Source organism: Podarcis cretensis (genome assembly GCF_951804945.1).
Source record: "Podarcis cretensis genome assembly, chromosome: 10".
Lineage (NCBI taxonomy): Eukaryota > Metazoa > Chordata > Lepidosauria > Squamata > Lacertidae > Podarcis > Podarcis cretensis.
Window position 1 is genome coordinate 75,442,497 of NC_137179.1, and position 11,332 is coordinate 75,453,828.

Below are 11,332 nucleotides of genomic sequence, written 5' to 3' on the forward strand. Positions count from 1 at the left end.
GATCTACAGATTTGTGCTTGTTTTAAGAATGTGATTTTTTATGTTGTGCTGTTCATCCAGCATGCTCATCAAAAACCCAGAACTGAACAAACCATTAGTCAGAACAAGCCCCCATCCGGAAACGCCCTGATTCTTAATTATTTTAAGTGGGTTATATTTGTATATAGTTGGGACCCCCACCCCCCGGGCTCCTCTAGAGGATGGGCAGGACGTAAACCAATAAATATATACAATTGAAATGCTTTGCACACCATGCTGAATACACTTTCCGTTTAGGCTACGGATAAAGCACGGGAATGACTGGGCGACTATTGGAGCTGCCCTCGGAAGAAGCGCCTCTTCAGTAAAAGACCGATGCAGGCTGATGAAGGACACCTGCAATACAGGTACAAGTATTACAACAGTTGACATTCCCAATGGATGCACAATTGACTTGCAGAAAGTGTATCTCATAATCTTCAAGACTGTACATCTCAGGATTGCTTTAGAAATTTGTTCTGTCATTACTAAATAGCTAAATAATTGATTCAAACTATTGGAGGGACAGGGAGATGAAATTGTTTATTTAATATGTATCCTGTCCTTCCTCCCTGAAGAAGGGTCAGATGTGCCTGTTTCAGGGACTCTGGGCAGCAGCATCTAGTGCATATTCTTCCCCAAGTCCACCAACGTTTGTGTGGGAATCACCCATATCCCGTGAGCTTCCTCTGTGGTTTGAAACACCCTTGGCGGTAATGGCTCTGGCCCTAACTCAGAGACAAACAGCACATCTAATTTAGGACTTTACACTTTTCAATGCACATATATTGGTTCTTGTACTAAACTTCATCTGCCCCCTTACTGCCCATTCTTAAAATGTTGAAAGAACCTTTTGCACGTTTGCAAATGGTACAACAAATATACCTCCATAGAAGGTTGGCTAAATTGTTGATGTGATACAGGGAGCCTCCAGTCCATTGCCAGGCTTCTAAAAGCACATTTCTCTCAAATAGGCCATGGGAGAGGTCAGAGCAGTTTAAGAATCTGAAGAGGGATTGCTGGAATCAAACAGAGATTGGAAATTAAATAAGAACATAAGGGCCCAAGCCAGTGTGATGTAGTGGTTAGAGTGCAAGATTAGGGTCTGGGAGACCCTTGTTCAGATCCCCATGGAGCTGTAAAGCTCACTGGGTAACCTTGGGATAGGGACTGTTTCTCAGCCTAATGTACATCACAGGATGGTTGTGAGGATAAAATGGGGAGAGTCGTCTGCATGCCACTTTGAGCTTGGAGGATAGGCCGTATATGCATCTAATTTTTTATTTTTAAGGGAAACTGCTTTTCATTGCCATGTATTGTTCCCTACTTTTTTCCCCCTTCAGGGAAGTGGACAGAAGAAGAAGAAAAGAGACTGGCAGAAGTGGTACATGAATTAACCAGCACAGAGCCTGGGGACATTGTCACGCAAGGAGTGTCTTGGGCTGCTGTGGCAGAGCGAGTTGGGACGCGGTCTGAGAAGCAGTGCCGCTCCAAATGGCTCAACTACCTAAACTGGAAACAAAGTGGAGGCACCGAGTGGACCAAAGAAGATGAAATAAACCTAATCCTGAGGTTGTGCCATTTTCTTGGAAAGCAGGGATGGGGCAGCAGGGCTGGGGGGAATTTAAAAAGACAAAATCAACATCTCTGTCACTTTGATTTAATACTTTAGGCAACTCTTTAACAATGGCCGCTGCATTCCTTGTTCCCAGATACTTTAATCTTCTTGCTATGAAAGTATAAAGATTGAAATCATAGAATCATAGAGTTGGAAGGGGCACCAAGGGTCATCTACTCCAACCCCCTGCAATGCAGGAATCTCAGCAAGAGCATCCATGACAGATGGTCCCCCAGCCTCTGCTTTAAATCCTCCAAGGTTTTTCTGCTTCACCACACTGGGCAGTTACACTGCAGGCAGCTGACAATGTAAGCTTTGAGAGGAGAAGAGATAAATCCTTGGACACTAAGGCTGCCTATAGTTACTAGTCATGATGGTTATATGCTGCTACCTTCAGACTCAGAGGTAGCCTGCCCCTCAATACTAGATGCAGGAGATCAAAGCTCTCTCTCTCTGTGTGTGTGTGTGTGTGTGTGTGAGAGAGAGAGAGAGAGAGAGAGAGTTAGAGTTATTACCCTCAGACTCTGCTTGTGGACTTCCGAGACGTCTGGTTTGCCACTGCAGGACGGAATGCTGGAGAGGCTCTTGTCTGGGTTTAAGCCATTCAGTTTAAGCCTCCAGTGACACTGCCCAAAAGGAGGTACGGTGGCGGCTTCTGTGATGTTGACCACAGTCCACCAGGAATCACTCTTGAGACCACGTGCCATTTGTTGCTGTGCAGTCTTACTAAATCTGATTAAAGCAGGAGCTACATAACATTCCCTCTGCGCTGGAAGCTGTCTTCTCTAACACACACTTCTTTCCCATGTAATCCTGTCAGAATAGCAGAGCTAGAAGTATCTGATGAAAATGACATCAACTGGGATCTGCTGGCCGAAGGATGGAGCAGTGTGCGCTCACCCCAGTGGCTTCGTAGTAAATGGTGGACGATCAAAAGGCAGATCGCAAACCACAAAGAGGTTTCATTTCCTGGTAAAGTGTTAAAGGGTTACCTTACCTGCTCGCTGTTTGTTTGCTGGGAGGGTGGAAGCGAGTAGGAAATAACAGCGCTCGCATAGCCCTTAAGAGTGCTCCACCTAATTTCCATATCTTGTAATCCTTTCCACAGTCTTTTGAGGTAGTTTATTATTCTCCCCAAATTTTCAGATTGGAGGCTACATTTATCTTAGAGTTCATTACAAAGGTGAGATTCAAACCTCAAACTTTTGTAGAGGTTCTTCCTCTGGGATTGCTGCTACTAATAGATGTAGCTTTCCCGAAAGAGGAAGGAGAAGACTTCATGCAGGAAACGGTAACAACAGAAGACTACTGGAGAAGCGTGTTGAGGACTAGACAGATAGGAGCTTTGAATAACCTATGCAGTTGTCCTAAGGCTGTTTTATGCAGTTCTCTCCCCAGCCATCCTTGTTGTCTAAGATAAGGTATTAATATTTTTTTATTAATTCCTGTGTTGACTCATTTGGTTTTTTTATTGCCTTTCTCCAGTTTCGGTGGTCCTGACATGGGTTACAAAATGCAACTAAAAACTTTGAAAAAGCAAAGGCATAAAGTGAAATCTTTATTTTAGGCTGGCTCTTGACATCTAGGATTCAGATTGTAGTGTTTTGAGGTTTTTGTGTTTGTTAAACTTCTCCATATTTAAATGAATATTGCATGTATACATTTTCATAAAGTTTGTTTCCTTAAAAATAGCACACACTCATTCATACATACAAAGTAATAAGAATAGGGCAAATAACAAATTTAAATACATAAATAGATATTGAGGGACATCTAACTTTCAATGGGTGTACTTGTGAGTATGACAAATGTTGGACCCCACCCATAGTGGGGTGGTGACTCTCTTGTCTCTCAGGTTGTCAAAAGAAGTCTGCCACTCCCCAGTGCCATAGCTTGGTGGGGGTTAGCCAGGACTTTTGCCCCGGGTGACGCCTCCGGGGTGGGGTGCTTTGAGGCTCCTCGCCTACCTGCCATTGCACTGTCTGGGCTTCAGGCAGAGTGGCTCTCTGCTCTGTGGGTGAGTGACTGAGTGGGCGTGAAGAGGAGAAAGAGAAAGAAGAGAATGGAGTTGGCTTGCATGCCCAGCCCTGCCCGTTCCTAAAAGTGAGCGACCCTCCTCCTCCTTCCCCTTTCCCAAAGATGGGATCCCCTGTCTGGTGTTGCAACGGTGAGAGTCTTCTGAAGAAAGGTTCCCCATCTTATTTGCAAACAGTTCGGGAAGAGGATGTGGGCAGACTGATAGATGTGCTTGCCTCTGACATTAGGAAGACTAGGTCATTTTGATTTGCCGATGCACGAAGCTCTTTACTTGAGGTTTTTTTGAAGGGGAATAAGTTTAAATAAAGTTCTCATGAGGTTTGAACACTTGTCATACACACAGCTTTATTCCAAACACTTCTCTCTGTCTTTTGCGTCTAGCAACATTCTGAGTGACCCTTTTGTTTCCCCATTTCAGTTCTTATAAAAGGTCTGAAACAGCTTCACGAAAGCCAGACGAATGCTGCAGGGCACCAGCTTTCAGAGACGAAACCTGTACCTGGGTTGCCAAATGCTCATTCTGGCTCTGGGGTTCAGCATGTGCAGATTCGGGTGGCTCGCTTGGATGAGAATTCAGGCAATTCTCCAAGCCCCGTGGCAGCTTTGCAGATTCCAGTTCAGATTACCCATGTCTGTAAGTACCTCTGATCCCTCACTTGTTCCTCCTCCCTCCGATCATTGCCCTTCCTCAAATCAAGGGGTTTCCTGATTTTCAGAGAGAAGAGGATCTCTCTTTGGTCTGGCAAGAAGTTGGCCTGTAGGCTACCCCATACATAACATACATGTGCAGCAAAGACAGAACACAGTATGTACTTCATGGTTTATGTGCCATCGCCATTCACGTGGCGCAAGCAGTGAATATGGGTAACCATAAATATAGCCATGAGAATGTGAAAAGTTGGGCAGGCTTCTTGCGATCAGGGAGGAAAAAGAAATGGCCTTTGGTTTGCTGTGGTTAGTGCTGCCCTGTGTCTGCTCCTGGTAAGGAAGGTAGTGGATTTCATGGCTATGTTAGGCCACACTGGTAGCTTCCAAGACGGTGGGGGTTGCTAGTGGGGGTTTTGTACCCCACCCACCCTGCCCTTTGGGATACAATTGCATGTGATTCTAAGAGTGATACGGGAAGAAGGAGGGCAGCAAATACAGCATTGCCAGTGATTTTATTTATTTATTAAATGGGGGGGGGGGGACAACGACGATATCCTGCCCTCTCAGTATTGCTTTCCAGACAGCTAACATAAAAAGTGAACATACAGAAAGTACTAAAGCACCTGATTGTTTTATAGCTGCTGCACAGCACATTATATTGGATATGATCTATTTAAGCACTGAAGATTTCATCCAGTAGAGGACAGGGCATGCAGCCAGCACCTTTGGAAGAATGCAGAAAGTTGAGGTTGAAGGCCAGCTACTTCACCCACGTTCCTGCAGGCTGAACAAAGGCAGCCTGAAGACGCCAGAGTGATTCCCTCTACTGAAACTAAGCAGATTTGGCCTTGTCTCTGAACCATACATAAGCTCCTCAGAGCTCTGTGGAGGAAGAGAATCATAAACAAGGAAGGCACCCTTTTCCCACACAGTTCATGTATTGACACACATGCCCCTGCTTTTTTCCATGGCAATGAGATTTTATCTGTATTTCTTAGTATGTTACTTGTGTGTAAGTAGTAATACCTCCTCTCCATGTTGAGCAGCAGACCAAAACCATTCAGGAGTTGGGTGCCTCTTTGGGCCACTTCAGATGACCCCACAGTGAGAGTGAGCCGTGAGTTCTTCACACACAGCTGCTCACATGGATTTGGCGACACCCACCATGAGAGCCTGCTGGGGGCGGGGGGGGTGGTTGTCCTGGAAATGCTTGTTTTAAGTTTTAATTAATCTCTGTGTAGTTATCCTACGTATTTTTATCAACTGTTTTCCCAATGTAATTAGTAGTAAAAAAATTAGTGTTTCCCAGCTGAAGGATCACAACACTTAGAGAGGCTTATTTATGGCAAACAAACTGTTAAGATGCCTACTAACTGCTTCGTTGTCCTGGCAGTCCACTGTAGCCTTTGTCTTTCAATACTAAATTATGTGATTGTCTATCAGTTAAATACACCTAGGGCGCGCGCGCTCTCTCTCTCTCTCTCTTTATTTATAATAAAAAGGGTATGTTTCTCCCTCTTACTCCCATAGCTTCTGCAGATTCCCCTGCTGCTTCTGTTGACTCTGAGACAATAACTCTAAATAGTGGGACACTGCAGACATTTGAGATCCTGCCAGTAAGTTCTACAGATCCCACACCTACCTGGTTTGATCTTTTGGTTTTTCAGACTCAAGTTTGAGGAAAGGAGCATCTCAATGGTGTCCTTATGGCAACATAAAGTATTATAAAATGTGTGAGGTTCAGTTAGCAGGATATTACAGCATAATATAACTGGAAGCTTTAAAATCATGCAAAACTACTTACTTTATGGTGTCACATTATCTGCATGCACCAGGGATGGGTAACTGGATCCAGCCAGCCCTCCACTGGCCGCTTTGGGCAGGCAAGCCAAACTTTAGAGGAAGAATCAGGAGCACTCTGAAAAGTAGGATTGCCATCCCTATGGCTGGACGACTGGCCAGTCTCTTATGGAGCACCTGGTTTCTGCAGGGCTATTGGGATTCTCATGGGAGAGTGTTGGATTACTCTGGAATTTGGTCTGGTCCAGAAAGGTGCTCCTTATGTTCTCAGTTCTTGGAATCATGAAACAAAAGATGTCTTAATGTTATGACTTAACATTAAGAGGTCCTAATTATGCACATCTTTCTTTTTGAAATGTAAAATGTATTAGTAGACCACTAAGATATTTGTTGTTTTAAAGGCCATACAAGCCTGAAGTCCACCTGTCCCTGTGTAAGAAAAATCATGGTGCTCCCTCTTCTCCTCCTTTAAGAGAATGTATCTTATGCAGGAGTCTCAACCCCAGTTGTCTGACAAGATAAATCAATAGGAAATGGCCATCCTTCATACCTCTTATCCCAGCTAGTTGGGTTAACTGGTAGATGCCAATGGTCAAATTCCAGAGAGCCTGGCACATTTCAAAGCAAGGAGGGACTTGCCTTTTTATGCAGTGGATGGAACACTTCCATTTCAGAGCCATGTAGTCTGTTGAAGAGGGTTGGACTGGAACTCGGGAGACCAGGTTGGAATTCCTCCCTGACCATGAAGTCACTGGGTGCCCCTGGGATAGTCCCTGAACCAAGCCTATCTCACAGGATGGCTCTGGGGATAACATGGGTGACCGCAGGCACTGCCTTGTTCTCCAGGATACGGACATTCTCCTTGTGGGGAGAAAGGAAGGACATGGGGGGGGGTCAGTTGTCCTACATTTCTAGGGTTATTTCAGTTATGCTGCATTTAGGAACACAGTTTACGTTTTGAGTCTGACTTCCTCAGAGTCAATGTCCTTCATGAGTCAGTTGCAGAGCACCCTCCCATTGATCTTCTTCCTTCTTCTCTTGAGTCTTTCCATCTTCAGCCCACGGGGACTCCAGGCACGTACCTACTCCAGACAAGCTCCACCCAAGGCTTGCCTTTGACACTGACCACCAGCCCAACAGTGACCCTCACAGCTGCCACGGCACCAGCCTCACCAGACCAGATCATCGTCCACGCCTTATCCGTAGGTGTCTCGAAGGAGAAGCTGGAGTGATAAAGGGCGGGGGGGGGGGGCTTGGAGTTGCTGCTAGTTAGCTGGAGCAGCTGCGCTGCACCAAACAAAACACCAGGGCAGAACAGTTTTGACTTGAATGTATTTTCTCCGGTGAAAATCCTCTGCAGTGTTAGTTGTGCTAGTTGTGGCAAGGGACAATGATTTAGGGAAGTCAAATCTTAAAATGGTGCCTATCATACCTTGGGGTTCAGCTTGATGGGCTGTGGGAGGGGCATTGTGCACACAGGTTTCATTCAGCAGCATCAGAGTTGTGACCTGAACGCACAGAGCCTCAGACCGACCCTTGGGGTGAGTTCTACAGCCTTTGGAGCAGTGATGCCCCTCAGTATCTCTCAGGTGTCCCACCCAAACCAATGCCAGCATGCCACTCCTGAGGTGCCTGGTTGATCCCAACCCTTCTCATCTATTTCTGAAGCTTTTCCTCTGACAGATCCGTCTCTCCCAAGGAAGTCAGGGCTGTGCCTTCCCCACCCTTCATGATCACAATAAATGCACAGTAGTAGGTGCTCATCTCTCAAATTTTGTTTATTGATGTCTGGCATTACTTCTCACTATTTTGTAAAATATAATGATCAAGGGGGGTGAGAAAATTCAATCAATATATATTGAAATAATAAGATTGGAACATTACTAAATTCGTGTTTTTAAAGCCCCAAATATGAACGTTTGTGATAAGGCAGGTTTATAAGAGCATAACATAGAAGCCTTTGAACAGCCTGCTGGTTCCAGCCAGTAGCTCCTCTCATCCCACATCCTGCTCTTACAGGGGCCGCCCAAGATAAAGAGACTAGAAAGGGCTTTGGTCTCATTCAGCAAGGTTCTTCTTGGGTTTAAAAAGCTTATAATTGGGAGAGGGGAGGGCGTTACAAGGCCCAGAGCCACATTGTAAAACTCCCACTGTTAGTGCAATTTGGCTAATAGAAAAAACTTAATGTAAAGCTTATTCGTTGAGTATTTGAACATACCTTTTCAGGAAAATAGAGTAGATGTCAAGTTTTTTATGTGATTTAGTAAATAGTGAAGAATGGGTAATTTAGCATGCAATGTTACGATGTATGTACAATGTATGTATAGAATAATTTAAAATAAAATGCATAGTTGGTCCCCATTCACCATTGCTGAAGGGGCATAAAGAAGTCAGTCACAACACTATGTGGCACTTATCAATTTTGTGGCCATTTCTCACAGCCAGAACACTTGCTGAACACCGGTGACAATGTCACGGTACAGTGCCATGCACCAAGTGTCATAATCCGCACTGTTGCCGCAGAAGAGATTTCTCCCTCCGTAACCCAGGCAGAACTTGCTGTTGATTCAGACATTCAGCCAGTTAATTTGGTGGACCCTCCAACGGCTCTGGAAGCAGACGCCTTTCCAGAGGACATCCATCAACCCAAGCTGGCTGTGGAAGAGCAGTCTGCATATAGCGAAGACTCCTCCTCCAAATTTGGTGGCAGGAGCAGCAGTGAACTCATTGACAGGGTCATGGCAAGAGCCGGAGGAGAGATTTTGCACACGGATATCAAGTGTGAAGAAGATTGTCGGTCTGACTTAGCTGGCACCTACGTTTCTGAGGTAAGGAAAGCAGTACTTAGCAGCATGAGGATTTGGCACATGGCTGGATCTGTAGCAGTTGTTTTTGAGGCTCAGCAAATGCAACTTCATGCAATTCATCTTTGATATTTTAACCATGTTAAACAAACCTGCTTTGTGCTGGTACACTCATCTGAGAACTGACTGCAGCTTCCCGTGGAATGCGTACTCCATGGAAAACACCCAAGTTTGCAAATTGAGTTTGCGTGAAAGGGCTGCAAGAAACATTCAGAATTGCTTTTGGCCAATTTGTACAAGTTGCTTATGCATTTCTCCAAGGGGAGATCATCTTAAGGTGGTGCATTCTTGGCTCCTGTGTGCCCTTTGGTGTTCCTCATTGCTTCAGACAAAAGTGAGAGAAGTGCCAAACGTTCAGTGATGAGAACATGTGTGAGAATGGTCGTGAACACACATGATCCTGGTTCAAGTACATATGTGTAGGGAGCAGGGAATGAAATGTCAGCACCTCTGAGCAACTTGAGAAGTGGGATAATATAACTCTAGAATATGCTTTGTTCAGCCCCTGCATCTGAGGTTAAAACGTTGTCAAGTAGCAACATGGAGTGAGATGCCTGCCTGGGGAATATTGCTGGTTGAACTGGAATTGTGGTTTACGTGGACTGATGGTCCAACTTCGTATAAGGCAGCTCTTCAGTGAATCCAGTTCCTAACTCTTCCTGGCGGTTAAAAGAAACCAGCAATTCTCCTGGTGGCTTGTGGCTGTTAAAAACACTCAGAAGTAAACTAAATAAACCTGCCCTTGAAAGCTGCTCTCTTTTCACTGGGGAAATGGCATTGGAGTGGGGAGAACTAGTCTCCTGTCCTCCGCTGCCACTGTCCCAGCCCCCCTCTCTCCCCTCTCCCCACCAACCCCTTTGCTTTCAGCTTCCATCTGCTTTAGTTTAGCTCTTACACCAATTTAAAAATGCATTACAGATCATTGTTACTTAAGCCCTGGCACTTTTATTCCGGGTGAGATAGGTGACGGATGCACTGGGAGGTCTTCTTCAGTCTACTTTGTAAGTAAGTCCTCAGTCATCCTTGCAAATAAATCTAGTAATTGTTCTGCCACAGTTCACAACTAAGAGGCAAAGCATTTTGCTGTTTAAAGATTGCCACCCTCCACCCACAATGGTTCATTCAAAGCAAGCAATTTTGCACAGCACTTCATTTATTTGCTATTGTGGACTTTTTTTTTTTTTTTTAAAAAAAAGCATGTTTCTGTTCTGTAAACACTAGTTGAAAAATGCTGGTTTTCACACAGGATCTCAGTTCTCCAACGACAGAAGAACAAGTTGAGGCGTCTCCCATGGATGACACCGTCCTCATTGTACCTTCGCCCCATGGCTTTATCCAGACATCAGATGACATAGACAGCGAATCCGTTTTGCCCCTAACAACACTAACAGGTAACTCGTGAGGTTGACACAGCAGCCTTTTTTTAAAAAAGTACACATTTCCTGTGTGTGCAGCAATGCTGTTTCTGAGTGATTCTTGTGAGAAGCCCAATGTAACTGGACCAGTTTCCCATTATGGGAACAAGCCTGTCCAGCCCTCTGGATTGTATCCTGCCCTCTCTGACCATGTCATACAAGAGATTCTGAAATCTTCCAGGTTAGAACCAAGTGCATTTCCCCCATGTCTGGATGGGGGCAATTTTAACTTCTTCTAACTATTGCTAGTTGAAATAAACGAGGCTATCAAACCGTGGTTTGACTAGGATTCCTTACTAACCAGTTGTGGAACTGTGGCTTTTTCCTCTGCTCATACAGCTGAGGAACTGTGCTTAGTTCTAAAGCAGCCTTCCATCATTCCCAGGGAGGGAGAAAGGAAAGAGAGCCCAAGCCCTAAGCTTCCTGTGATACTCAACTAGCTTACAAAGAGCAGTAGGATCACACCTGCAATGGCAGTTGTGCTTTGAGCAAAACATTTCTGGAAAGTCACAAGGGGACTTTCCAGAGCCACTGTTACTGCAGTACAGGAAACTAAGACTATACTGATGTGAATAAAGCAACAAAAAGAATTATGCTGAAACCTTGCTGCACATGCCACTGATTCAGATCCCCAAACAGCCAGAGTTTGTCTACTTCTTTACTTGTGCTTTGCTGGTCGGCCACATCCATTTTGGGGCAGCAACCAGGATGGGAGGCAGGAGAGATCACAGAAATGCTCCCCATGGGAATGAATAGAATGGAAATTGTTATGCAAATGCTCACATAATGAATGATTTCCAGGGAACACAGTGTGTTTGGTAAGCAGGACCTGCATGTACAGTGGTACCTTAGTTTACGTACTCAATCCATTCCAGAAGTCCATTCTTAAACCAAGGCGTGCTTTCCCATAGCAGCGGGGGACTCAATTTACA

At 44.9% G+C, this 11,332-nt stretch overlaps 1 protein-coding gene across 3 annotated transcripts in view; it reads left to right on the forward strand.

Moving 5' to 3' along the window:
- DMTF1 (cyclin D binding myb like transcription factor 1) overlaps nt 1–11,332 on the forward strand; it is a 28,565-nt gene that overhangs the window by 15,854 nt on the left and 1,379 nt on the right. For all 3 annotated transcript variants that reach the window (XM_079993666.1, XM_079993665.1, XM_079993664.1), the window contains 8 exons: nt 277–386; nt 1,362–1,590; nt 2,457–2,608; nt 4,092–4,307; nt 5,852–5,937; nt 7,165–7,323; nt 8,563–8,949; nt 10,232–10,376. In XM_079993666.1, coding sequence (XP_079849792.1) covers nt 277–386; nt 1,362–1,590; nt 2,457–2,608; nt 4,092–4,307; nt 5,852–5,937; nt 7,165–7,323; nt 8,563–8,949; nt 10,232–10,376 — 1,484 coding nt within the window. The remainder of the gene's footprint in view (nt 1–276; nt 387–1,361; nt 1,591–2,456; nt 2,609–4,091; nt 4,308–5,851; nt 5,938–7,164; nt 7,324–8,562; nt 8,950–10,231; nt 10,377–11,332) is intronic.